The 26,086-nt window shown below is 40.7% G+C and overlaps 1 protein-coding gene across 1 annotated transcript in view; it reads left to right on the top strand.

Annotated features, from left to right (window-relative positions):
* Positions 1-26,086, top strand: part of ARHGAP15 (Rho GTPase activating protein 15) — a 309,776-nt gene that overhangs the window by 39,202 nt on the left and 244,488 nt on the right. Inside the window, exon 5 of the mRNA XM_062578853.1 lies at positions 4,797-4,886. Within this exon, the coding sequence (XP_062434837.1) occupies positions 4,797-4,886 (90 nt within the window). The remainder of the gene's footprint in view (positions 1-4,796; positions 4,887-26,086) is intronic.

Genomic DNA, 26,086 nt, shown 5'->3' with positions numbered 1-26,086 from the left:
TGTATTAGGACCTCTCGCTGCTTTGAATTTTGGTGGAAGTTAGATGCCAGGCAACCTGTTGGTCTGGGTACATTAGCATTAGCTTCATTTATAGGTCTGATCTGGCATAGGACAGGGGAATATCATATCTGGAATTTGTGAGCTGTTCAAAGCTCCATCAGGAAAGTTCATCTATTAATTTTGCATTTCATGACTTGTGTAGATTTTGCAATTGAATTTAGTGCTGACTCATTAGTGGAGGAAAAGTTGGCAAATTGGAGAAGAAACAGTCTTCAGGTGCCAAAGATTTTGTTTTTATTTATTTTCATTTTTCAGGACATATTACAGAAATACATTTTGAGGTGAATGCTATATTTAATTCTTGGGCCTTCTGTAGCAAAATAAAATCTGGGAATGAACAGCTAGATTCCCAGTGGATCTAGGTATCACGCACGGGCTGGAAGATGATGGTGCCCACTGCCCTTCTCTTCTTTTTTTTTTTTTTTTTTGGCCCTGCCATCTTCATCACAAGCATTCACATTGATGGGATAATATCCACCACTTTATAGCGGTGGATTTTATTATTTATTTTAAAAAGCTAAATTTAGTGGGGCAGAGAGTACATAAACTTGCTGGAACTACGCTACCACGTCCTGTAACCTTTCTGACCTCATCCACTCCTTTACTGCCCTTTCTCATTGCCCCAGTTTTGGCATCTGCGTGTTTTGGTGTGAATTTCCTCTACCTGACCAGACGCCAAGTTCTCATCCTCTGGCTGCATGTAGGATTTAGTGCTAGTAAGAATAAAGACATAAATTAATCCAGCTTTTTATCTGATAAAATAAAAGGATTTGGTTTTGAGGGGGAGTGTTTTTTGGTTCTCTGCTAGGTCTGAGTATTGGGGCTGTGAACTTAAAGTTCACTAGGTGAGAAAAATAGTTGAGGTTAAATTTCTGTCTTTTGTAGATAAATTATGGGATGATAAATAAATAAGGTAAAACTTGGAAAAAATAGAATATCAGTACTAATAATGTCATAACCCAATTTCCTAAACCCAAATTTCACACGTCAGAAAAAGCTAAACCGATCTCATCTGGTAAAGCAAATGCAGTGTTAGTATCCTTTGTAAACCATTTACCCAGATATAATTTTGACAGTGGAAAAGAAATAATATAAAAGACTTCATTAAGAATCATTTGTTTACTGATATTATTCAACTATAGTTTACTTCAGAAAAAGAGGAACTCAACCATTAATTAAATAATGCAATAAAGTCAATGTTCATTCACTATAGTATGAGTTATAACAAAGCAGTTTTGTTTATAGCAGGAAAATGATGTGACTTAACAAAAAGATTAATGTACCCTTGCATCGTAAATATATTAATTCATTAATTATTAATTAATAAGTACTGTACACAAAGTGAAAATTTAAAATAAGAAAACATCGTTGTAAAAGGAATGATACTTCACAGCAAAGGCAACAGGGGAGAGGGAAATGAAAGCACATTCTGATCATCCCTCTTTTCCTGACGATGGGATAACATTTGGAGGTGATTTACAATTATATTTACCGAAATCTTTAATAATATTCTAACTCGTAGAACAGGCAATATCTAAAAGGAATTTTTGCTATTCCTTTCTACCATTGTAGATATAAGACTAACTATAACAACAGCTTTCCTATTGATTCCGATGGGAAAGCCTGGGGTCCATAGCTTTTCTGATAAAAGTAGTGACAATATCTTGTATTATTAGTAGCAACAGTCAGACAGCGTGACCATTGGAAGCACAAATAGGAGAGATTCAGGAAACTCACTTGTTTACAAATATTACTGAAAATCCAAGTTTGCATTCCACGTAGCTAAATTGATATCTTTTGCTGCTATTTGATCATTTGTAGTCATGCTTTTGATTACTCTCTAGCCTTCGTAAGAATATCATTTTCTTTTTTAAATTAAAGATGCCATGATCTAGCATGATCACAGCTCTGTTGCTACTTTTCAGAGCGAAATTCTATTATCACTGGTCTTTTTGACCATGAAAAACTGGTCTGTTTATTCCCGAAGATAGCTTATTCCACAGAGGTTATTTTAACCTCAGGTTATTAGCCCATCCGCAAAGTAATTTAGTGAGTGAAAATGCTTCTGAAATCCATATTCATGTTCAGGAAGATTTCATTGCAACAGACACTTGTTCCGATTTGCAGCATCACCCCCTCCAACAACGCTGATAGAACATAGTTGGTCTGACTGGGAAACACGAAGCAAGGACGGGGCGCGCGTGGGCGTCCGCGTTGGCCTTAACCGCCTGCGCTGCTGCGTGCCTGGTAGTGCCTGCGCCGCAGAGCAAGCTCGACACAGCGACGTGCTCAGGCCACCGCGAATTTTTCAGCCTCCTCCGTGGCGTTTGCAGGAGTTTGAGACGGGGCCGTTTGTCCCCGTGGCTCAGAGCGTGCCGTGGTGGAGGAGCTGCCTACGTTAGCTTGTCTTTGCAGTGCCCTGAATATACATCGCATCCTGTCCGGAAGGGGAGAGCGGCATGTACCGGTCCTTTTCTTCTGCTTCGCGTAAGCCTGGAGTGGTAAACAAACTCCAGATTGCTGCAACAAAAAAAGACTAAACCGGCTGTGTGCGTGCAGAGCGCCGGGGAGTCCGACTCCGTCGGTACCTGTGTTTTTGTGGAACGCTAAACGTTGGAGTTGATGAAAACCTGTGAAGTTCGTTATTCCGTCTTCTTGCAAAAGTTCTCTGCGTCTTCTGTTATTTTTTTGCGCTTCAGCTTAAAATACCATGATAATTTTCCTGAAGGATACTAGGCTACAGAAAATTTTCCCCACTATCAAGAAATGATTTCAATCTCTTTTCATCTCATTACGTTTTTTTCCAGATTTCTTGATTCCTTTTGTTTAGTCAGTAATGCTGCCCTTCTTTCTAAAGTATTTTCAGGCTCAGGCTGAAATCATTTAGGGCTCTTTTCGAAGAAAGCAAGCTGGCCCCATTTGAAAAGACTGGGTGTACCATAGGTTACACGGCTGCCTGTTCAATGTGGTGCAGAGCAGTCACTTCATGGAGTCATGGGGATGAAACTCCCCAAGCCCATCTAGCCAGGGAGGGTGATCTAGTCAAAGGATACACAATATCCCTGTTCGTAAAGGAATCGTAGTATTAGAGTATTGAACGTTGATTTTTTTTTTCCCTTGTTCAGTATTTGTTTTTTTTTCTAATCACGACTCTTTTTTCTTGATCACTTTTGCCTTACAAATATTTACTGATTCAACTTCCCAACATCTTTGCAAAATTGAGTATCAATACTGCAGTTTTGCTTTGTTACCAAAATTTAGAAAGGTTATATTTGTTCTCAGAGGCCAGATAGGAAGTCTAAGGCAGAGCTGGGGGGGGGGGGGGGGGGGAATCCTAAAGCATGCTCTTCTAGTGGTTTAGCCACTAGAACATCCTTCTGTTTTGAAAAACATATTTTTTCTATTTAAAAAAATTAAAAAGGGGAACAAAGGCACACAGGGCTGTCAGTTTTAGAGGAGCTGAACCATGGTGGTTTTATGGTTTGGCAAATAAAGAATATAATTATAACTCCAGAACTTAAAAATGCCAGAAACTATGGCTGCAAATTACTTGACTAGGATTTTTTACTATGCTTCTTTTAACCTAAATAGATCCTTTTCTGCCCATCTCAAAAGCACCCTGGAGAACACACATTTTTTTTAGCCTTTAGTAACAACATCAGAGAAATTCAGTGAGCAATCTTTGGAAAGCTGATTATGTGGTTGATGCTGACTGGCCACTGTAACTTCTGCTATTAAGTCTGTTTTCTTTTTCACCAATGTCATTTTTTAAGGTAAAATGGCTTAAGAACAATAGAGCAAAAAAGATGCATCAAGCTTGATTAATTACATTATGTGGATATTACTCCACATCTTACCCAAAAGGGACTTATTAGTGCTATATATTGTTAGCAGTAGTGGTTTCCTTGTTGGCCGGGATGTACAGTAACCTAATCTATAAAGGCTAGTCCAAACTGGAAAGGCTTTGCCAGAACGGCTGCACAGGCATAGTCCCGGAGAAACAGTTTATATGGCAAATCAGGATTATTTTGCTTTAAACCAGCTCCCAGCAACGTAAATGATACTGGCCGACAAGCCTGCTGTTAGTGTTGTCTGCGTCTGCGCGGAGTAGCTGGGGAGGCAGAGCTCCGTTCGGGGGTCCGAGATTGTCCGTTGTAGACCGACGTTGCTAAAGGAGCAAACTGGGGAGGGCAGAGCTGGCCCACCGACGTGAGTTCTTTCTGGACGTCGCGTGTGCCCTCAGAGCTGGTTTTAGGAGCTAGAAATGATAAATTGTTTGGAGAAAGGAGATGCTCCCTCTTAGAGGGGTGATGCTTGCTCTTGTCTGCTTTTTGTCCTTTCCAGCCCCATCAGTCTAAAATCGTAGGTGGATGAACCACAAAACTTTACTTTTAAACACAATGGCTTTTCAGGATGTTTTGCAAAATAAGCAATTAAAAAATCCACTTGATGTGCGTGCATTTGTGTTTTGATCTATTGTTTGTGTGTGACATATCAGACTTTTTAAGCAGTCTAGTTATATTTAAAATTATGCATCTAATATAAGAACCTTACTCCTAAATTAAAACACCTCAGAAGTGGTTATGTAATCCAGACAGGGAGAAATGAACTCTTTTAGAATAATACTAGCAGCAGCACTGCAGTGTTGGGTCGCTTGATCTCTTTGATCTTTATCTGATAACTGTCCCCATTTCTGAAAAGTCAGGACATGTTCCTAGTTACTTTTTTCTTTCCAGAAACCAGGATATAAACCTGAATGTGTGGATTTGTGTGGTGCTCGCATTGAGTGGACCCCAGAGAAATCCAGCAGAAAGAATGTCTTTCAGGTAAGAGGCAATGCATGCGTTCCTCTGCTCATTTGAGAATACAGGCTCTTAAGCTAAGAGGTAGGTATTATTTCCTTCACTGAATATTTTAATAGCTACAGACTGATTTAATACAGCATTTTTCTTACCAATATAGGAGTGTAACATTTTATCAAGCATCATTTTACTATTTTTCCAAGAGAAGGATTTCTGATGACTAAGTCTCCTTAAACACTTGAGAACCTGTTGATTTATTGATTAATGTTCTATTTTCGATTTGTTTTTAAAACTTAGTAGGTAATTGCTTTGAGTTCAGGCCTAGAATCTTGACCTAAAGAACTTCCATAAACACAAATTCTTCAAAATGCTTATACAAGCATTGCTCCAACGTAGTGTGGTTACTCTGTTTATTTTTATTGCCGTTAAGGGTGCTCAGACGGTGATGACCTAGGTTCATTTCTGGAAGGGGAGGGGAAGACTGTAAGAGTCCACCTCTGTCGGGGCCAAAATAGAAGGGTGTGTATTTCTCATATGTCTGTTCTTTGTTGATGGATAATCACGTTATTTAATTATTTCTTCTAAATCCCATTGTATCGAATGGGAGGATCAAGGCTTTGAGGGATGAAAGGACGAAGAAAGCATTATTGCAGGGTTGACGTTCCAGCATCTAGGGGCTAGAAATGTTTATTGCAACATTTTTAATCTTTGGATGTAACCCAGCTCCCACGAATATTGCTGGGAAGTTTTTTTTTTTTTTTTTTTTTTTCACTAGAAGTTGCATCAAGCCACATAAAAATAATATTTTCAATGAGTTATTTGAGTTGCTATGCAGAGTTCTAACATAAAGAATTTTTTAAATATAAATTTCCCTTTGTTGGTAGGAGGAGACATACAGAAGCGAAATGCCAAGTACAAGGTATCCTTAATTATCAGAGAGTCTTTTTGCATTATCACTAGCTGGAACATGCTGGAGGAACCACCAGTTTGTTCTAAATTGTGGCTGGGTCTGGGGCTGTAAAAATACAGGCAAACAACAACAACAAAAATTCCCCAGACCAAGAAGGCTATCTGTGGGGGTCAACTGGGTGTTTACAGAGACTTTTTTTCAAGGTTTATTTTTCTAGATATGTTTTTAAAGCACATGCAATATTTAGAAATATTCTCTGGCTTCAAGTCAATGAGACTTATGCTTCTATCCCCCCACATCCTTTAGGTTGTCTTGAAACAGCACTTGGAGCTTTGTCATTTCCTAGGTATTTTTAGAATAAATATTTTGGTTTTGCTGTCAATCTTCAGCTTTTTCACTTGGAAAGTGATTAAGTATAACCTTAGCCTTCAGTCCCACAACCTCTTGTGCACACTGGCAGATCTGAGTTTTTAGGGTTTATTTCTCATCTTGCATTAGGCAAAATTTCTATTTGTAAATGCATGTTAGAATGTTGATTCATTGAAGCTATTACATTTCCAATGTAAAGAAAATGAAACCCTATGTTACTGATTTACCAAAACTAGTTGTATGAAGACTTTGCAATATATTTTCTTCTCACTTCTATTAGTGTGAGGTGTAACTCCACTGAATCAGAATAATGTGAGAAAGGAAACTCATGCACTACTGTTTGAACCCATTAAAATGTGTCTTCATCAAGCCAATAAGTGAGTGGGAGAGACATTAAGAAGTAAAGCATGGGAGGAAGGACATATGTTAAGACACATTTTGAAAAGGGATAGAGCATTGTTTAGACAGAGAGCTACAAGAAGATGACGCCAGATGGCAAGAGCAAAAGAGGAGAAGGCTTTGGCATCAATAGTGGTGACATTTTGGGAAAGGAAAGGACTGAAGAAGACTGGTGCTACATGAGCAGATAGAGTAGGAAGGGGAATAGAGAGAAAGAGCACAGATTTATGAGATAGTCTGGAGAGACTCCAAGATGAGTTCTAAAGCTAGGAGGTCAGTTTGTACCTGGATACTGAGTATTTCAGGAAACACTCCTGAGCTTGTACTTACTCATGTGTATGGATGAGAGTAGAATTGATAACATATGTCTACCTGTTCATAGAATGTGGATTTTTTTTTCTTTTGAAACCTAAATATAGACACTTTGTATTGCTATTGTTTAAATATATCAGCTACTGAACTCTGAAATCAACAGAAATAAGTATGTTTATATCTTCAAAGCATAACAACAAAGCATAGTTGGTAGGGTTTTGTTTTATTAGTTTCTGAATAATAAAACATTCTTTTCCAATTTAAGCAGAGCAATGGTTGCTTTCTGCTAATGTGTTGTACCAGAACTAGATGCAGAATTTTGAATTTGATTTAGCCTGGGTGCTCAATTTGAGTTCATGAATTATAGAATAGAAATAGAAAATGACTATTGAGATTTTGGTTTGAAAAAAAAAGCTGGAAATCTTGAGTTTAAAATTTAAGCATCTGACAGTTAACAGATAGTAACAAGAAGATGAAGTATAGGAGTATCAGGAAGAAAATTAATCGATGCAGGGGAAAAAAGAAGAAACTGCAAGTAAATGATATTCAGGCAGGAAGATTTGGGTTTCTGGACTTGATCATGAGGTTTTCAGCAGTGTTACTCCATTCATTTTAATCGAGTTACTCCCTGTTTAACAGGATGTCTGATCAGTCTCATATACTATCCAATTTGTGCATGCAACCTATTTTGTTGATCATTTTGTTTTTTTCCAAGTTTTCTTTAACAGTAACCTAAAATATATACGTTTTACAAAATACAACCTTTTGGTTTTCCCTCGTTCATTTTATTGATGATATAGCTGGCACTGAGGAAAAAGAACTAGTCTGAAACAGCTTCACGCGACGTGGGGAAACGTAGCAGTTTGCTGCAAGCTACCGCGCTGTTTGTTCTCCCTGGGTAAATGACGTGATACACTAGGTCTTCATCAGAGGAGTGGTGAATAAAAGAAGATTTATGTTCAAATCACATGCTTTAAATATTTCTGCTAAGTGCTAGTTTGCTCTTTGGTGTTTAGCCTGAAATTTAAAGCACTGAGGATTAAAAGGATTACAACATAATCTTAAATAATCCTAAGTGTCATTTACAGAGAGATGGTTGTAATAACTAAATAAAACCATGTTAAGGGATGGCAGTGTTGTCAGTCAGCAGCTGGAACAGAAATGGTGAATATGTCACTCTGTCACTCTCCTCTTTCTTTTATTTAATTCAGTTTTATATCGAATAGGTGGATTTTGATGCGAGTTACAAATGAAGAAAATAATAATACGATGCTCGCTTTGCGGGCAGTACTAATCTGTTGGCTGAGGCATTGGTAACTAGATTAGTTTACAGATTTTCTCAATACTCAGTATTTTCTGCTTCTAGTAAACTTTTCATTTGGAGTTTAATCTTTCTCCTACTTTACTCGTCCTTACTTGTAAGTCAAGCAGCCGTTTTTAATTTCATATTCTGCCAAGATGGTGTGGAAGACGTTCTTCTGATCTGTGGCTGCACAATTCAGAAGCTTCATTGGCACAAAATCTCGTGGCTGCAGAGTACTTCCTTTTTAGGAAGGTTTGGAAAGATTTCTTTTGCATGATTCTAAAAAGAAAAGGAATTAAAAAAAAAAAAAAAGGCACAGAGCGAGCAGGGAGGAGGGGGGGAGAGTAGGTCACCAGCAGCATGCTTGTGAATGGGTCAAGCAGATTTGTTGCCTTAATAGCACTATTCATTCAACTATCATGCTTTTTTATTACTATTTCTTAAGTGATATTTTTTTTTCCTCCCTTTGCCAAGTTCAGCAGGTTTCCAGTGCGGAATCCCTGGAGCCTGATGCTCTGGCTCTTGCCACACTTCTAGTGTCATGCTGTTTTTTATCTCAGTAAATGGCAGCCATTTGGGGTTACTCACTCATACACGAATAAGAATTGTAGATGTATTTTTGTGTCTCCTTATGAGATACTTGGTGCTCCAACAGTGTGACAATTGAAAGTACAACTGTACCTACACCTAACGTGGAAGAACTTATTTTGCTGAAATTTCATACGTGCTGCATATATTTCAAAACATTTACGATGCTGATACGTGGTAACTTCCGCACCCGTGAAATTTCTCAAGCTTCAAAAGCATAATCTGAATGACAAGCTCTTTTGTTCTGTATACTGTGGGATCACTATAGGATCTGGATGCCTCCCAAAGGCGGTTTTTCTCACTGCCTTTTGCCATGGGAAGGCCATTTTCTTTTTCACAGTCTCCCTAGAGGAAGCACTGAGTGTGCCATGTGGAGTGTTTTGGAAATGTCAGAGGTATTTGGATTTCTTTTCACGCTTTCAAATGGAAAGGTTGCACTAGGGAGGCGAGTCTGAGAGAGAGCTTGCGCTCGGATGGAGGTGGAGCTTGTGGTAGTCCTTGTGGTCAGCTGGAGTTTGGTCCGTACCCTGAGCTGGCCCGGAGAAAGTTTTGTGTCTTTAGACTTTGAGCACTTCTGACTGCAGTTAGTGCACCAACTTTTACTGGCTTTGAATTAGGTCTACAGTAGACTGACCTGCTCATATATTAAAATCTGAATAGCATTTTGTTTGCTTCTGGAGGTTACCGCGATGTTTTTGGTTTAATTTCTTTTCTAGGGACCTGAATTTATCCTTGCTTAATTTAAAGACATAGCCGCATCACTCAATGTTTAGATGGTGTCAGCAAGAGGTGCTCTAAATAATAAACTCGTAATTAGTTTGAAGTAGGCACAAGAAACGGTCTTCACCATCATCCTCTCAGAGTTGTTCAAGTGTGTATTTTCAGGCGAGTGAACCTCTCCTGCCGGTAGAGCGAGAGCTCTTGAACAGGGCAGAGCGGGCTGGTCTTTGTACTGTTTCAGATGTTCCCGTTGTCTTTTCATTGACCTTACCGCTAAGTCACGGCCAAAACGCTCAGTAAAACCAAAGGGATGGATGCATGCAAGCTCCTGACCCCTCCGGCTATCAGCTGTTTTCTTTGGTGACCGAATACAATAAGAACTGTGAATGCATTTATTTTATTGAACTTGTCTTTGTTTTTAATTTTTTACATTTTTGAAAGCCAACTAATACTTCCTGTGCTTGATAAATCTGCATCGAAAAAGCATAATCACAGCTGTGGATAGTGAATACTTTCTATATACAATTTTCTACTGAATGCAGTTTTCTGGAAGCTGTCTCTTATTCTACTTTCACAATTTTGTAACTGTGTGGACACTTTTGAAATAACTTCTGATTTACAGCTGTTGAAAAACAGACCGTTTTATTAATATTTTTTAATTGTCCTTTTCTCTTTCCGCTTCTTTTAAACCAAAAGTCACAAACGAAACCATGTTGTTTCATTGCAAACTACAAGTTGCGATGGAGAGAGATGCATTTCGGTAGTCCCTTGTCGGCACTGCTTGAACCGTAGCTTACCTTCTTACTTAAAGAACATGCAAACCGTAAAGCCTTAGATTTCCTACATAGACGAACAGGAGAAAAACTGAAACAATGTAGGGATATTTTATGTGTGTGTGTGTGTGTATATACATATATATATATATTTGATATGTATGAAAATGTTTGTACTTTGTTTCATAGAGTATTTGAGAAAATAGACAATGTTTTAGCAGGGAGCAGAGTGGGAAGAAACTGTTTTTGAGAATTGTGTTTCTTAAAGAGCTTGGGAAACTACGTCTTGAGCCTCCCTAAAGAGGTGGTTTCAAGGAACAGGCAACTGTGCAACCTTGTTCATGAAACTGGCACATTGAGCAGATCATAGCAGCTGTAGCAGCTATATCTTGCTAATATATTTTTCTTGCTTTCTGTTGCTCTTGAATCTAGTTTGGGATAAGACTTTCACTGGTTTCAGCAAAGACTTTGTGGGTTTTATGTACAAAATCAGTAAAGCTTCTTTGGCTTTCTGCTACTGAAATCTTATTTTTAATTTAAAAAATCCCATTCAGCAAATTTATTTTTGTTACTGTTGTTACTGTTCAGAAATTTTGAAGGCCACTTCTGATATGCAACTTCTTGTCATAACTGCCTACTTCAAGTAAGAGCCAAAATTCTCAGTAAAACTTTGGTTAATTTTTCATTAAATGCCCTCTTTGGGGGACAGTTCCCTTTCTCTGATCACCGTCCGACCGAAAGCGGACTTCGCTGTATTGAGAACGACCAACTCGCACTCAGCGCGATCAGCCGGCGGCGGGAGGCGCCGCTCGCCCCAAAAGCGTGGGGATGGTTTTGGCTACGCTCTGGCTTTCCCTGAAAAAAGGGAAAACAGGGGTGTCCGCTGGGAAGCTCCTTCTCCCCTGCCCGGGAGCGAGTGGGCGCCTTGGCAGGGCAGTAAGAGGTGGTTATGGAAGGGGCAGCGCTCTCGGCGCCGCGAGCCGGACCCGCAGCGGGCCAATCCCGGGAAAAACCGGCTCCTATAAACGCGTGGCCACCAGGGCTCAGTGAAGTCCTGAGAGCCCAGAAATCAAAACGCAAAGGCAAAGTTTTCTCTCTGCAGACCAAGCTGTTTTTTCTTTCTTTCTTTTTTTTTTTTTTTTTTAAAAAAAAAAAACTCGTGCGCGCTGGGTCTGAGGCTGTGCACGTGTAAACGCCTGTCCGCCGAGAGCGATCGCGGTGGGAGCTCGGCGCGCTGCTTCCGGAGGTGGCCGTCGGAGGGACGCCGGCGCTGGTACGCGAGCGACTTCGGGGGGCGCGAGCGCCGGGGCGTGCTCGTACGCGTGTGCTTCTTCAGAAATTGTGTGACTCGCTTAGCTTTTGACAGCTACGCTGCAGCTTTCATAACTGCAGATGTTATTTGTCCATCAGAAAAGAAAATATTTATTTCGAGCCACAGGCATTTTCTGCATTGCAAAAATAAAACATAACAGCAGTTAATGCTTCGTGTGCATGTGAAATAATTTTGTTGGGACAGAGGCGCCAAAGAGCGGAAGGGCCTGGGCAGAAAAGCGGCTGCGGAGCAGGAGAGCCACCGGCTGCCTTGGCTTACCCTGCGCCCTCCAAAACCCCGGCCGGGGCCACTGGCCCCTCGCAGAAGCAAATTAGTAACTTTTTTTTTCCGCGTTTTTCTGCATTATTCATAAACATATTGCTGCCATCATCTGCTGCCGGAGGCTCCCGCGCGTTTTCCCGGGCCGTCCGCAGCGGATGAGGCTCCCGCGCGCGCCCCGCACCTCCGGGATGCGTTTCGGAAGGAAGGTTTTTCATCCCGGCTTATCGTGTGCAGCGGGAGCCAGGAGCGGTTTTTGAGCATGGTTTGTTTTTTCCCGTGGAAAGCGGTTCCTAGCAGGCCTAGCCGAACGGTGCGTCCTCTTAACGCTTGTTTTAGCTGGCCGCTAAATGAGGTAATGTCTGATTTGGAAAGGAGCGCTGCTGTTGTAAACCTGTAATCTCTAAATTATGCATGCGGTAGTGGTTTTATATTTTAAAACAGCGATTATCAACGAGCAGCACTGATGGTGAAATGGCAAACAGCTTCCTACGGACGGCTTGGTTCCCAGATAAAGCACGTAAGGAGAATTACTGCTACAGATATCCTGTTTTGTGACCCTGGTGGAGCCTGTGGTGCTCTGGTGTGGGGCCTCGGTGCTGCGTTTTGTGTACCTCTAAGATGGGCAAATGGTATTTTCACAGACCTTAGCAATCAAGAGTGGAAAGGGATTGCAGAAATGCAACAGGAGCATGTATTTTCCCATTCTTTGATACTTAATATTTAGGTTTTTGCAATTCTCCTGAGTGAAAACAGCTAAATTAATTTAAAAGCATTACAATTTTTGCAGACCTCTTAGACTAAGTTAATATGTTAAAAAAAATTGTCTCGATACGTGCTCAAACATTGCACATGTTCCCTTAATTTATCAAAACTCTTGAAAAACAAAGAGAAAAAGGAAGGCCTAAGTGAGCTCACTCAGAGATAATCAGACCTGACGTGTTCACGTGTTTGGCGCTGGTATTTCGGTGTTCAGCCCCGACGTTTTTCAGGGATCTTGGCTAAGTCGCTTTTACTGCGGGTTTGCGCCGCTCTTTAACGGGCGAGGCGGATGCTCCCTTCGGAAGGCGGCGCGTCCCGCTCGCGTGCAGAGCGTGCCAGCCGGGCAAAGCGCGCCCGGACGCTGCGGCGGCCCTCGGGCGTTCGTGGCGGAGGGGTTCCTTTTGCGGGGAGGGTGGGTTTGGGCGCGCCAAGGTGTTAAGCGGACCGTAGCCGGCGACTTGAACGCCGGGGGAGAAATGCAAATAGCGACCTGCCCCCTCTCCTCTAGAAGACGCGTCGCTCTGTTTGCAGCAGCACGGTGGTTCCTAGACTGTGGTTCACCGCCGACTGGAAGGAGGAGGCTTTTGGAAACGCCGATGCAACCCTGGTCAGCCTGAGAAGACGTTTCAGGTAGTTCCCAGGTGGTACCAATGGAAGGAAAGCCTAGCAGAACGTTTTCCACTTGGACCCTTGGTTTTGAAACCTCCTCCTCAAAGTTCTCTCTTTTTTTGGACGTACCTCCAACTGAGCCCATTTATAGTGTCTTTCTATGGAGTTATTACAAATCTGAATTTGGGTCTAGGGGCTGGACTGATTGAATTTTGGTATATTTTGTAAACAATTTAATATTTTAAAAAAAAATTCATTCCCTTTTCCCTGATTTAGGATGTAAAAAATTCCTAGGCAATTTAATGTTGACATGTTTGTAGTTGCTGACCAGAAATCATGTAACCTGGAAGAAAAGTGGTTTGAGATATAATATTTCTTAAAATAAAAAATGTTTCCCCAATTGATTCATCATGGGGAAAGAAAGATGATCTAAGAAGCTTCTGGTATACCATATGGAAATATAATGTGGACACCGATCAGTAACTTTTTTTTTTCCCCTTGACTATCCTGAGCAAATATTTTCTTTGGCCTACAAAGTTGCAAAGAGGAGATGTGACTGGCTCATCACTTCTTTAAAAATTGAGTATCTAACTTAGATTATTTTAATACCTAAAATCCACAGCACATTACTTGACATCCCTTTACTATGTTTTTCTGATCATAGTCATGATTGTTACAAATACGTTGCTGTTTAAGATACTGACATATTTGAAATTTGGAAGGTGATTAGGGGGGTCCCCTATGTCAGAGTTTGTGGGTAAACTCTTACAGATTGAGGCTCAGAATAATTTTTCAGGATGGAAAGTGCGCATTTGTACAAGTGCATGTTAAAATTTATGAAACAGGGAACCAATTACCACAATTCCATAAAGTAAGAGAATTATTATTATTTTCTATTATTTGTACATAGTCATCACTAGGTGGAGGCATACTTTACATATTCTGTTAAACGTGTCATCTGTTATGGGCTGAGATGAACTGCATCGATACTACCTAGTTCAGTGAATGATTTGTGTTTTTTTTTTTTTCCCAACTGTCTGAAATAACCTGTTACCACCAAATGCTGAACTCAGCCAGGGTGAGCAGACTTGCACTTCAGCCCCTTTCAATGCTGAAAAAAACTATGAAAAATAGCTCCTTATTTTAACCCTGGTCTGTGCTGAGATCTTGAATTAAATCAGGAGCAAGCAGATGCTTCACGCGTGGTGAAGTTGAGAGGAGAAGCGATCTCGAATGTCACGGAGCGAGAACAGCCAGTGTCTACCCATTCCCATACCACATCCTGGAGAACTTAAATTTAAATTGACGTAGAATGGATTAATTTTTTTTTTTTTTTTTTTTTTTTTTTTTTTTTTTTGCTTTTGCCTTTATTTTGGGCACTGCGGTAGCAGTGCCCATTCGCAGCCCTGCGTGTCCTCGCGGATACGCGGGTGGGCGTGGAAACTTCCTTCAAGCCTCGTCCCCTGCTCCGTCCTGGCCAAACTGCCTGTATCCCCCCTTCCTTGGAGACAGCTGCCCGACCGTGATAAAGGAGCTGAAATACGCTCCTCTTGGTTGGTTGGTTGGTTTTTGTTTCTTTTTCCTTTTTTTTTTTTTTTTGGTAGTGGTTTGGAATCACACTTTTATTAATTATATTCAAAATCTAAAATTAAATAAGCACTTTGTTCAGCGCTAAGAGACTCACCAACCAGTGTTTCAGAAGGGAAGTCCAGCAATTTATCAGCCTGTAGAAAATAACTATAGCAATATTTTGAAATACATTGGTTATAATTTTGGTTTAATTTATAGAGTATAAATCATCAGCTTTGATTCTTCTGCTTCAATACACACACAGATACATATATTTATATATATATTTTAACTAAGGCTTTTGAATAAGAGTCCTGCAAACCAAGCTGTTACTCCTGGGAAATTCCGTAGTGGTATGTTACTGGCATTTGAAAAAAAGTACATCTTCTGAGAAAAGGTAGGAAAATTCTGTCAGTCAGACTGGTGGGAATTCTCAAGTTTGGAAATACCAGTTCTGCTGGAAAACAATGGCAGCGCGATGCAGCGAGCGGCGTAGCTGAGTGCAAAGGATCGTGTTTTCAGCATTGTACGCATTTCCTTCTTTTTTTCGACGTCATTCTGGAAACAAGAATTTTACATAGTCATGAAAAAGTGCAAAGAGAGGAATAAGAGCAAGTAATGTCTGTTGGAAAGTAACATAGACTTTACCAGTGTAGAAAAGTGTGAAGAAATATAGTAAAATTGAGTGTAAACAAAGAAATGGGGAAAATAAATGTGGGAGTGAAGAACCATGTACAGGGAGTAGGAAGAAAGTAATCCAATAGTAGAAGATCAAAGGAAGTGAAGCCAATTTTTTTCAAATATTCGGTAATAACTTTGATGTAGTAAGGTAAAAGATCTGAACAAAGGGTCAGAATATCACAAATGTGCAAGGAGCAAAAAAAATTATATATATAGCAAGAAGTGTGGGTTTTTTTTTTTTTTTTTTTTTAAGGATCAATTATTTTCCCCATCTCCTGATATTTCCGGACACCTTTGTAATTACTGCTATTATTTTTGCTGCCTCTCGTGCACAGGCGCTGCCTCCCTCTCCCCGCCGCGGGCGACGCTCCTGCGCTCGCGCAGATTTGAGGGGGCAGTACCGTCGCGGGGCTGCTTTGCAAGATGCTCGCTTCCCCCCGCGGAGAGCGGCGTTGCCAGGACTCTTCAGGGGACTCGCTGCCAGCGAGCCTGAAAAGCTCGCGGAGGAGTGGGAGAAGATTTGCATGCTGCCCAAGTAGGGCCAGCTTTGAACACCGAATAGCTCGTCTCTGAGTAAAGTACGACACTGAAATGGTCGCAGCTTTTGTACAGTTGATGCTGGACTGTGTCAAGCTATTAGGGTCTGACCCTTATTCCCCCCCCCCCCCCCCCCCACGATGCACCTTTTTTCTTTTCCTTTTATTTTTTTTTTAATTCAGATGGAGATTTCTTTTTTACCTGTACATTCCCCTCTAATTTTACCTTTCTCTAGTCTTTTTTTTCTTTCCCTTTTACCCTCTATTTTACATTTTTGTGTGTTAATAAGATATTTCGAGTCATTTTTCTCCTGTTCTCGATGTGATGACAGTGTATCCTGATGGAAAGATAATAATGCCCAAGGAGGTTTTCTTTTATGAATTCTGCTGGTGTTTCTTTCACATGCACAAATATATCATCTTGACTTCTAGCTCTGGGTCATTTCATTGCTCTTGTATGTCTTGCTATGAGATGTTTCCTGTAATTAAAAGATTAGGTTAAATAGATTATTTGTGCTGCCCTGTCCACATAAATGTTCTGTTTCTATGCCTCTAGATACTGGCTTTTGTATTTTAAGGCAATGTTGTGGTACACGAAGTTGCATCATGTGGGCTTTGTCTTTAAGATGCTGACTTGTTGGTAGCAGAAGTGCTCAGATGAGACATCCCCTGCCATAGCTTTGAGAGGTCAGCGTGTTAGCAGGTGCCGATAAGACGGAGTTCTAAACAAGTGTTTTAATTGCTTCTAAAGTATTTAATTAATGGGTTAGTGGACTTTTTTCTTTGAGAAGTGGTGAGTGAGGAGACATCATAAAAGTGTTTAATGTTTGTATCTAGGGAATGCCCTACTACTCCCCTGTAATTTAAGGTGTTTGCTAATAGAGAACAAACTTAACTCTTGTGTAGTGAGCAATGTTAGACAATTACGAGACTGTGCAGCGCTTGGGACGTGTACTGTGATATTTTTGCATTTATAGTCCGGCTTGTCCGGAGAGCATCCTGAAGGCAGGTTCCTCGCAGGAGACGTTACAGTCCTTATTACTAACGGCAGAAGTGTGCAGCTTGCAGGCGTTTGGCCAAAGCCTCTAAAATGTTGTTCTCACTGTGGACGTTTGGAACCGTAACTGAGGTGCTGAAGCAAATTCACCGTACTCAACTACCTGGGTGACTGAGGTTTATGGGGATGGGGAAAAGAGAGCAAAACAGTTCTGTGTCTGAGCTACATCTGACTTCATTCAATTCCTTCCTAACTCTCTCGGCGGTCGGGCGCGGGGCTGCGGCGTTGCTCATCCCTGCTCCGTCAAGGCACATTCCGGGGTGAAACGCGGTGAGTTTAGAAACGTGGAAACGGTTGAGGAAACCGACTCTATTTGTTGCTGCAGTTCGACAGACCTTTGATCCGAGGTGCTCTAGCACGCCGGGCTGTTCCGCTTGAGCCGCCTTCCGCCGCTCTTAGTGTGGTAATAGCCTCGCTAGCAGCTCGTGTGAATTAATTTTGTCGTATTAGGAGGGAGAAGTTGCAGCATCGCGGGACCAGGGAACGCGGTATCGACTGCCTCGGGTAACTGGCTGGCAGATTCACTGACGGGAGCTCGCGTGAGCAGCGTAATCCTGTTATTTTGGAGCATCACTTCTAATTAAAAAGGCATACTATTAGAATAATAAAAACGTACTTATATAGCGTCCAGACCTCTTGGCTACTCACAAAATATAACTGAAAACATACCAGTTGTGGTAGAAACATTGTTTTATAAATCCTCTGAGCTAAATAAAGGAAAAGATTATAATACACTGATTACCACCTAAGAAGGAAACAAAATTTTTCCTTAAATGTGGTTGGTCCTGAAGCGGTAAAAAAACCCAACTACTACTAGAGTTTCTTCTTGTTACTTGGAGATTTGAACTCATACAGATCTATGGAAAATATGTAGTACAGAGGGCAAAACATTTTTCAGCACAAGGACTGAATCTTTCAGAAGTGTATCATATGAGTGTTACTTCTCCTATTTTTGTTTTTTTAAAAAAGCTCTTAGTTCTACCTATGTTTTTCCTTCACACACTGTCTTTCTTCATTTACTTATTATCTGCAAACCTTTTATGATGAGTATGTAATGTGTCCATTTATTATCTTTAAGGATGGTTAATACACTAGGCTAGGCTTGAAGTGATCCACGTTTTCTTTCCGGCTCTGTAATACGTAGAGAAGAATGTGCTTATAATCAGTCAAGGTAAAATAATTGGAAATGGGAATAATAATATAGCAATGGCTGATGCGTTTGTCAGCTCAGATGCAATGTTTTTGGTTTTCTGTTTGACTCACTGAACAAGTACGTGGCATGTAGAGTAAAGCTGTCCTTTCCGTGAATTTGGTGTATGCAAAACTGATAATACAATTTTTTTAAATGTAGATTATATTTAACTGTGTAATGAAAAAATCAGAAGCACCTCTGCCTCTGAAAAAATGCAGTTTAATTGTTGGGTTTTTGGTTCTGTTTGATTTTTAGTCACTTAGAGAGCGACTGTGCCAATCTGAGCGAGGCATACAGTAACTTCGTTTGGGTAAACTCTCACTTCGTTACTTTTTGTTTGTAAATGCAGTTAACAAGCTCTTTTGTACTTCTTTGAGTGTTAATTGCTGTAAACAAAGTCTGCATTTTATCTAATCCCACTGAAGCTTGTTAAAATTAGAGATGTGCCAAATTATTCCAAAGCAGGTTGTAAAGTAAGTGAACCATTAGATCCACTGGCTCGCAAATAGCATGTACAATGTGTGTTCTGTTCGCTTGTTTTTCAGTCAGAACTTTCAAATCACCTTTTTTTTTTTTTTGCATTTTTAATATTGTATTTAGTTAATCTGTATAGCACAAGTGTATTACAAGCAGCAGGGCTGAGCAGTGTTGAGCATGGCTGGAACTACTTCCAGAAAAGCCCAGATAGATGCTCATAACTCTACCTGCTAGTCAGCTCTTGGTTAATTTTTATATCCAGTGTTTTCGGTTTCACCTGGATGTTTGTTTCTTAGTATTTTCTCTTTGTGAGAATTGCAAAACTAGTTATTATCTCAGGTTGGATTGTGTTATTTTAGCTAGGGGAATCTAATATATAAGGCATCGTGGTAGCCTTGGCTAAACGACAAAGGCATAGAACGAGTGCGAAGGTGTTGCTTCCATTAAAAAGTTGCCTGAAACTTAGAAATGATAGCCCATCCTCAACTGCCTTAGCCTGTTAGCTAGCTCTGACACCGTAATCTGTAAAAATCCCGTTCTCCCGGGGCTTCTGGGGTTTTGTCTTTATCTGGTGATTCCTCCTTGTCTTTTGGAAACGACCTTTTCTGTCTGCTGCTGACTCTGGGGACCATGAGAGCTTTGCTCCTGGGCTGGTACAACTTACCTGCAGAAAATCTCGTTTACCAATACAGTTAAGTTACTGTCTCTGCACAGGAAACACAAAAACCTACATCTTTCCTGCGAGTCTGATCCCCCTTCTGACTTGAATATCAGTCGATTTTCCCCAAGTCTTCTCCCAGGCACTTCCTTGTGGACACAAACTCACCACGAGTGCAGTAGAGCCAGGAGAAGGATTCTGCGCTGAAGTGTGCTCACCATGCTACAGTACAACTCGCCTCACCTAATTTCCATGTGGATAGCCGTGATGGAGAGGGGGTCAGTATGGATCTCAAGCAACAGATCCAGAGTTAGTGCTTTCGCAGTTAGTCTTTGCTGTGTGCTGTGCTGTCAGTGCTACTCTTCCCTAAGCACTTTGAAGCGGGACATGTCTTCCCTTTTCTTATACTTTGCTTGTATGGGCAAAGTCTATGTATTCCTTCTGTGAGTGCATAGTGTCTAACACTGAGATACACAATTAAGGCTCTTAGGATTCATAGTAATGCAGATTATATAGAAAAGAGTATTTCTGCAGTATTTTCAAGCTTTCTTCAAAGTTGCAAGCGATGACCAGAGGCAGATAATCTATAATTGCTATGACATCTGGTAAAATGTGCAATACTGCAATTACCGCTAAACAGAAGTTTGATTCTTAAGTAGTAAGTGTTGTTTCATGCAAAAATGTTATATGCATCTAGCGGGAGGATATACCACTGCCCTCAAGACCAAGAAAATTGTGTCTAAAGAGATAACTAGTGATCAATGTTTCCTGGACCTTGGGAACTGGTTGGCCAGATCCACAAAAGCATTTAGGTACCTGATTAGGAATTGAATTCATAAATAACCTTATGGACTGTTAGTGACTTTAGCTTAATGTGTATGGTTTTCTTCCAGGCAAAAATGTCTTATGGACCAGTGTTTTATCAGTCAAAGCTCAGATAATCTGGTGATGCACATTATACAAAACAGATCTGAAAAGTCAGTACATATAGATGTTTCTCCATCTTATCTTTCATAATTCTCTGTTTTTTGTAGCTGCCAGCACCATAGTATCTAATCTTTCTAGCAAACAGGTGGCTCTTGCAGCATGCTTTACAATCAGTCAGACTTTGGCTCAGTCTAATTTGCTTAATCATATTAATTAATTACTTTTGTAAATGTCAGAAAAGTTCAGTGCACATTTTACTTTTTAAAAAGATCTTCAAAAGATCTTTCTAGTAAATATGTAACTTTCAAATATCTACAGTATTCTCACTGAAATTGCAGAGCATCGTTACTCAGATTATTCAGTACAAGTAAGCTATTCAGCTTCTTTTAAATTGACTTAAATTTCTGTGAATTTATTTCTTATTTTCCCAACTGTTTAATCAGGTGAGGCCAACCTATTTCAGCCTATGACCTTTTCTAATTAGTCACCTCTGTTATTTGGTGACACAACGTGTGATTGTTGCATTCAACATACTCCCTGATTGGAGGATGTTATATTTCAGTGGCAGATAAAAAATATAGAATAGAAATGATCTCATTTTTGCACAAATGCCTTTTGTTTATGCATTGGAATTGACTGCTGAACAATGTTTCTTCAAGTATTAGCAACCCTAATTGAGCAATCCTCAACTTGCGAGCAGGAAATTAAAAAAGTTGCATACCTCCCAAAGGTGCAACTCACGTTTGTGTTGTGAACAGTCTTTCCATACCAGTGCTATTTGTTAATAAAAGTGGTTGCATTATAGTCTTGACTTAATTTGTAATACTAATGAGAGGTTGTGAATGTTCACAGTATAAAAGTTATAGTTTTGCACAGTACTGTTTGCTCCTTTGATATACCTGTATTTGGATGACGTGCAGTTGCCTAGTAAGAAATCCTGAGAGTTCAAAGCCTAAGTGGTGGCTTCAATGACAGTTATGAAAATAAGAATCCTGACACTGTTCAGAGGTCCATAGTCACTGAACTGCAGCAAGTCTAGGTGAAATGAAGGAAAAAGAATGTTGTTACCCCAAGAAACCTTGGGGGAATCACTTCAAATAAAGCCTAATTGAGTAACAAATCTACAAATGGAGCCTTTCCGTACATTTGACCATTTTGTGCACTTATCATAATTTTTCTGCTGACACATTTTCTGACTAATGGCATCTGATGTGTTCAGTCTCCTCTGCCAATCTGAGTGTAGACAGCATGCTGCAGATGTGCACTGCAAGATCGCTGTCCTGCAGCAATAAGTCCTTCTGTTCCCATCTGTAACAACATTTTACTTCGAATAGATGGTTTTCCTTACTAAGAATTTATCTTTTCTTCCGTCATTATACTTAATCCAGAAGTATTAGATTCTCAAACTAAAAAAAAAAAAAAAAAAAAAAAAAAAAAAAAAATTTGTTCTGCCACCTAACATGTTCAGGTAGCTCATTAGCTCTCCTCTTAATTCAAGATCAAGCTGACAACAAGAAGCAAATGTATTTAGATAGGCATGTAAGTATGCTGGTCCTTCAGGTGGATGACATCTCCAGTCTGCAATGCCGAAGCCGGGTTGGCAGCTGCCCAACGGAGGCGGCTTTCTGGTTCGTGGGTGGCTGTCCGCCGCAGCAGCTAGCTGCGGTGGCGGAGGCAGTGACGGCACACGCGTGACAGGTCGTGTGCCCAAGCAGGCACTCGGTGAACGAGGCCTGGAACTGGTGGAGAATTCTCCAGGTGAAAGCTTGTAAAACTGGTCATTCATCGAACCAATGTGTTTTCAAGGAATGTATTTCTTTTTCTACAACATTTTTGTTGGGAAATACTTTACTGGTTCAAGGTGGGAGTTCAGGGTTCGGGAAGGAGAGTGCTCAACAGCAGTTGATAGCATCAAATATATAGCCCAAACATTTTTATCGCAATCAGGTCTAATCCTGTGCTGTGGATGCTGCTGTCTTAGAAGCAGTCTTAAAATACAAGGCCTTAAAGATTTCATTGTTTCATGCGTGCTTGTGCTGCCATGGTGTTTAAGCTGTTTAAGCTTCTAGTCTGCATGGGATCTTCTAATTTTCCAAAGATGTATGGAGATAACAGGCATTATACAGAGAAAAATTAAGCAGAACATGAGCATAAGGGCTTGTTTTAATTGTCTGTGAATTTTCCTTTTTGATTTTGAGAGGCGATTGCGTGTGGCATTTTTACAATGAAATGAAAATGAAGGTTAAACCAAAACATGGCCTTGATCACTTTAAAGTTCAGTAAATCTCACCAGTCCTTTGGTGAGTGTGGGGTAAATTTAAGCTGAAGAAGGCAGATTTTATGTGGATCTGGCCCAATAGATGTTTTTTGGCAGAAACAATAGAAAACATATTACGCTGTGTGTTTATGTTTGTTTCCTCACACTGTGTGGTTTTGTCTGGTTTCTCTGCAAGCAAGGTTCAAGCTGGCGAGCCACTCGCTTTCCTTTTGATTTCTTTGTTGTTCGTTTATTGGAATTTGAGATTGGAAGCAGATATAGTGGATGCAAATCCAAGCGAGCCAAAATGTTTTCAGTCTGCCTGTGCAGCCCTGAAAGTTCAAGTCATTGAATTTTATACAGCAGTGATATTAAGCTAATTCTTCCAGCTCTTTTGGAATGTGTATTTCCATTAGGATGGATGTATTCACATAAACTAGTTATTTTAATATTCTTCTGAACTGGAATGCAATTACTCACTCAAATTAGCCTTTTAAAATATTTACTAAAGGGGTTATGACATTCTGATCCTTCACAAGGGTATGGTCAAAAACTAGAAGTTTATCAAGATTCAAGATGTAAGCACATGAAATGGAGTATAAACACAGGTTATGTATACTCCATCTACATCAATAATATTTTAAAAACCTAATCAGTATAATATTACTTGACAGAATAGCACGAGATAAACTAATATTTTCAGTTCAATTGCATAAAGGCAGTTTAAAAATAGGACTTACCGTTTGATCATACATTATTTTCCCTATGAAAAAACATGTGGAAACAGTGTAAGAAATGGTAATCCAACATAAAACTACACAAATATATGAACTATCCAAATGCTCTAGGCAAGCCAACATGGCAACCAGTGTAAAGATACACTACTGCTCACTAGCACGTTTTCAGGACCCAATATTATTATAATTTTTTTAAAAATATTTAAATATTTTTAATGTCTACAGGCGAGTCCAGGCAGAGAACTGGGGCACCGGTGCCTTTATGTTAGAAGCTGTTTTTCAGCATCTGGCTCCCACCTGCCCCCTTAGCGTAATTACTAAGCATCACAGGATGTTTTGCTCTTCTCCAGAGTCCCAACGGGCATCCCTCGTGCTCCTCCTAGGGCTCGCCGCGTTCACTCTTAGGGCCGTATGACTTGGGAGCTTCCGGAGAACTTTCTCGCTCCTGTCAGCCTGTCTCTCCGCCCCGTTTCCAGGCCATGCAGTTCCCGAGGCTAAACAGCTCTCTCCTGCTGCTCTCACCGCACGATACGAAGTCACTCCCAAGGCTGCATTTTTTAAGACAAAAAGACCATCGTGCACCCCCACTACCCAAGGATCCTTCTTCTCAGTTCTTCTGTAGGTTGTCAGAGGAGAGAGCATTTCTCCATGGTTACATCTTAGTATGAACCTCTCAACAACGCGCACGTTAGTATCAAGGGATGCTTTTTCAGGGTCTACCTGAAAAGGGAAAACAGTTTCCTCTATTGCTTTTCTCGTGTCATCCCTTCCTCAGTATCTTACTGAGGTAGACTTTAATGTAAAATGAGCACCTATAAGTTTTGACAGATGATTTGTTTTGACATTGTTGCTCATGGTATTCTGTTCAGTTTTCACTTCAGGTGCACCCTGTTCTCCTTCCTTCCCTTTCAACCCCTTTCTGTGCAGTCCGTGATCCTGAGCCTCTGAGGAAGAAAAGATGTTAAATATCCTCCTCCTCACCCTTTCCTTGGGCAGAGCTGTGCACGAGTGAGGGCAGGAACCTGCAGTGGGGATCCCGTCTTTCCCTGCCCGCAGCACCTCCAGGGCCCCGTGCTGCCCAGCCCCAATTCCTGACTCCTGTCTCCAGCCTTCTCAAGATGAGTTCAGGTCAAGTATGCCAGCTAAACGCCATTTCTCTCCAACTTACAGTGTTCGTGCTGGTTGTTCTGGAGACTGAAGCATAACTTTTTTTTTACCCTGTTAGGATATTTTCATTAAAGAAAAAAAAAAAAAAAAGACTATCTTCATAGTTAAGAGCTCCATAGTGCTTTACCCCCTTGAATCTACTTAATTCACTTTTCTTACCCAGATTGCTTGCTGTGAATGAAGAAGTGGAGCCTTTCCTTCTGCTGGAACGAGATATGAGGATCTCCATGTCTCCAGCTTGAGAGAGGGTTTTTGTAATTTTCAACCCTGTCCTTGGGGGATTTCGTAGGGAAATGCCTGGGACAGGCAGGCTCACGCAGCTACCCTGCAGCATCTCGCTCTCACCCGGAGCTTTCTTTGCATTTTCACCAGGTGCAATGACCTTGTTGTTTCTCAGCGTCGCGGGGGTTTGAGAGCACTCCTTGACATGCACAGGTGCTCGCAGGGAAAAGAACAGTGTCGTACCTATGGCCGTTCCTCTTTGAAGCGTGTTTGCTCGCACCGTGGCCTCCGCCCTGCTCTGCACCGTATTGCCATGCTTGAACGGTGAGGTAGGAATACTCCTTCCTTGGCTGCCTGAAAGCCACGCAGCAGTGGTCATGCTTGGGCAGTCCTGCTGGCTGCTGTGAATTAAATATCTGACTCGGAGAGAGAACTGTGAATGCATGTGTAGTCAACACGTCTCAGACAAAAAAGGCCACAAGTGAATCTTTCTTTTTGGGCTCAGTATAGATTCAACTAGAGATATGCATGCACTGTTTTGCAGGTGCTATTCTTTCTTATTTTGGTTGTTTTCGTTTAACTTAGGGCAATTTAGGGATGTTATATGGATGTTCTTTTACAGAAGGAAACATATAATCCTCAAAAATGATTAAAAAAAAAAACAAACTTTCCTGGGCTTACTGTGCTACTGTGCTTAATTTTCCCATATAGATTAATGCATCATGCAAATTGTAAAATTAACATTATTTTCTGAGCAAAAATGGTTTAGATAAAGGGCAGAAACAAAGAAAATACGTCGAGTACATTAGGATATGAGTGAGTTAAGAGTCTTTGATAGCGGTTACTCTGCTAGTCCAAATAATGACTAATTACCATGGCAATCCTTATGTTCTATGCCATACGGACCCCACCATTCCTACTTAAAAACACTAATGGCAAATATACATTGCAAACAGATGCCATGTGCACATATCATTTGAAAAGGCTTTTAGGAAAACAAGATTGCTGGTCTTTGGATAGAAGTAGAACAATTGCATTTCAGGATGGCAGAGAACCAGTGATTCTCATCCCACGAGAGAGTACCCATATGCGATACCATTGCAGGAGGAGCAGAGGCAGAATGAGAGAGAAAAGTCTGGCTCAGGGCTGAACACAAATCACCCTCTCCAGGTGCAGTCTTTTTGTCACAGCAGCACACCTTGGTCTTAAAATATTAAGACTGAGCAAGCTGAGCTGCTCCTGTTTTGCTTCCAGCTGGTGGTGTTCCTCAGCTGCCTGGGAATAAGTTTTGAATCCCAGCTGTTAGATAGCTCAAGGGTGTCCTTGCCTGAAGGACAGTCTGGAGGAATGACTTTTCAGGACTTTGTACACCCAGAAATGAATATCCCTCTGCTTGTTTTGAGCTAAC

The sequence above is a fragment of the Rhea pennata genome, chromosome 6, assembly GCF_028389875.1.
Source record: "Rhea pennata isolate bPtePen1 chromosome 6, bPtePen1.pri, whole genome shotgun sequence".
In the NCBI taxonomy this organism is placed as follows: Eukaryota; Metazoa; Chordata; class Aves; order Rheiformes; family Rheidae; genus Rhea; species Rhea pennata.
Note: the sequence above shows the minus strand (reverse complement) of the source record. Positions and strands in the feature narration are given on the sequence as shown.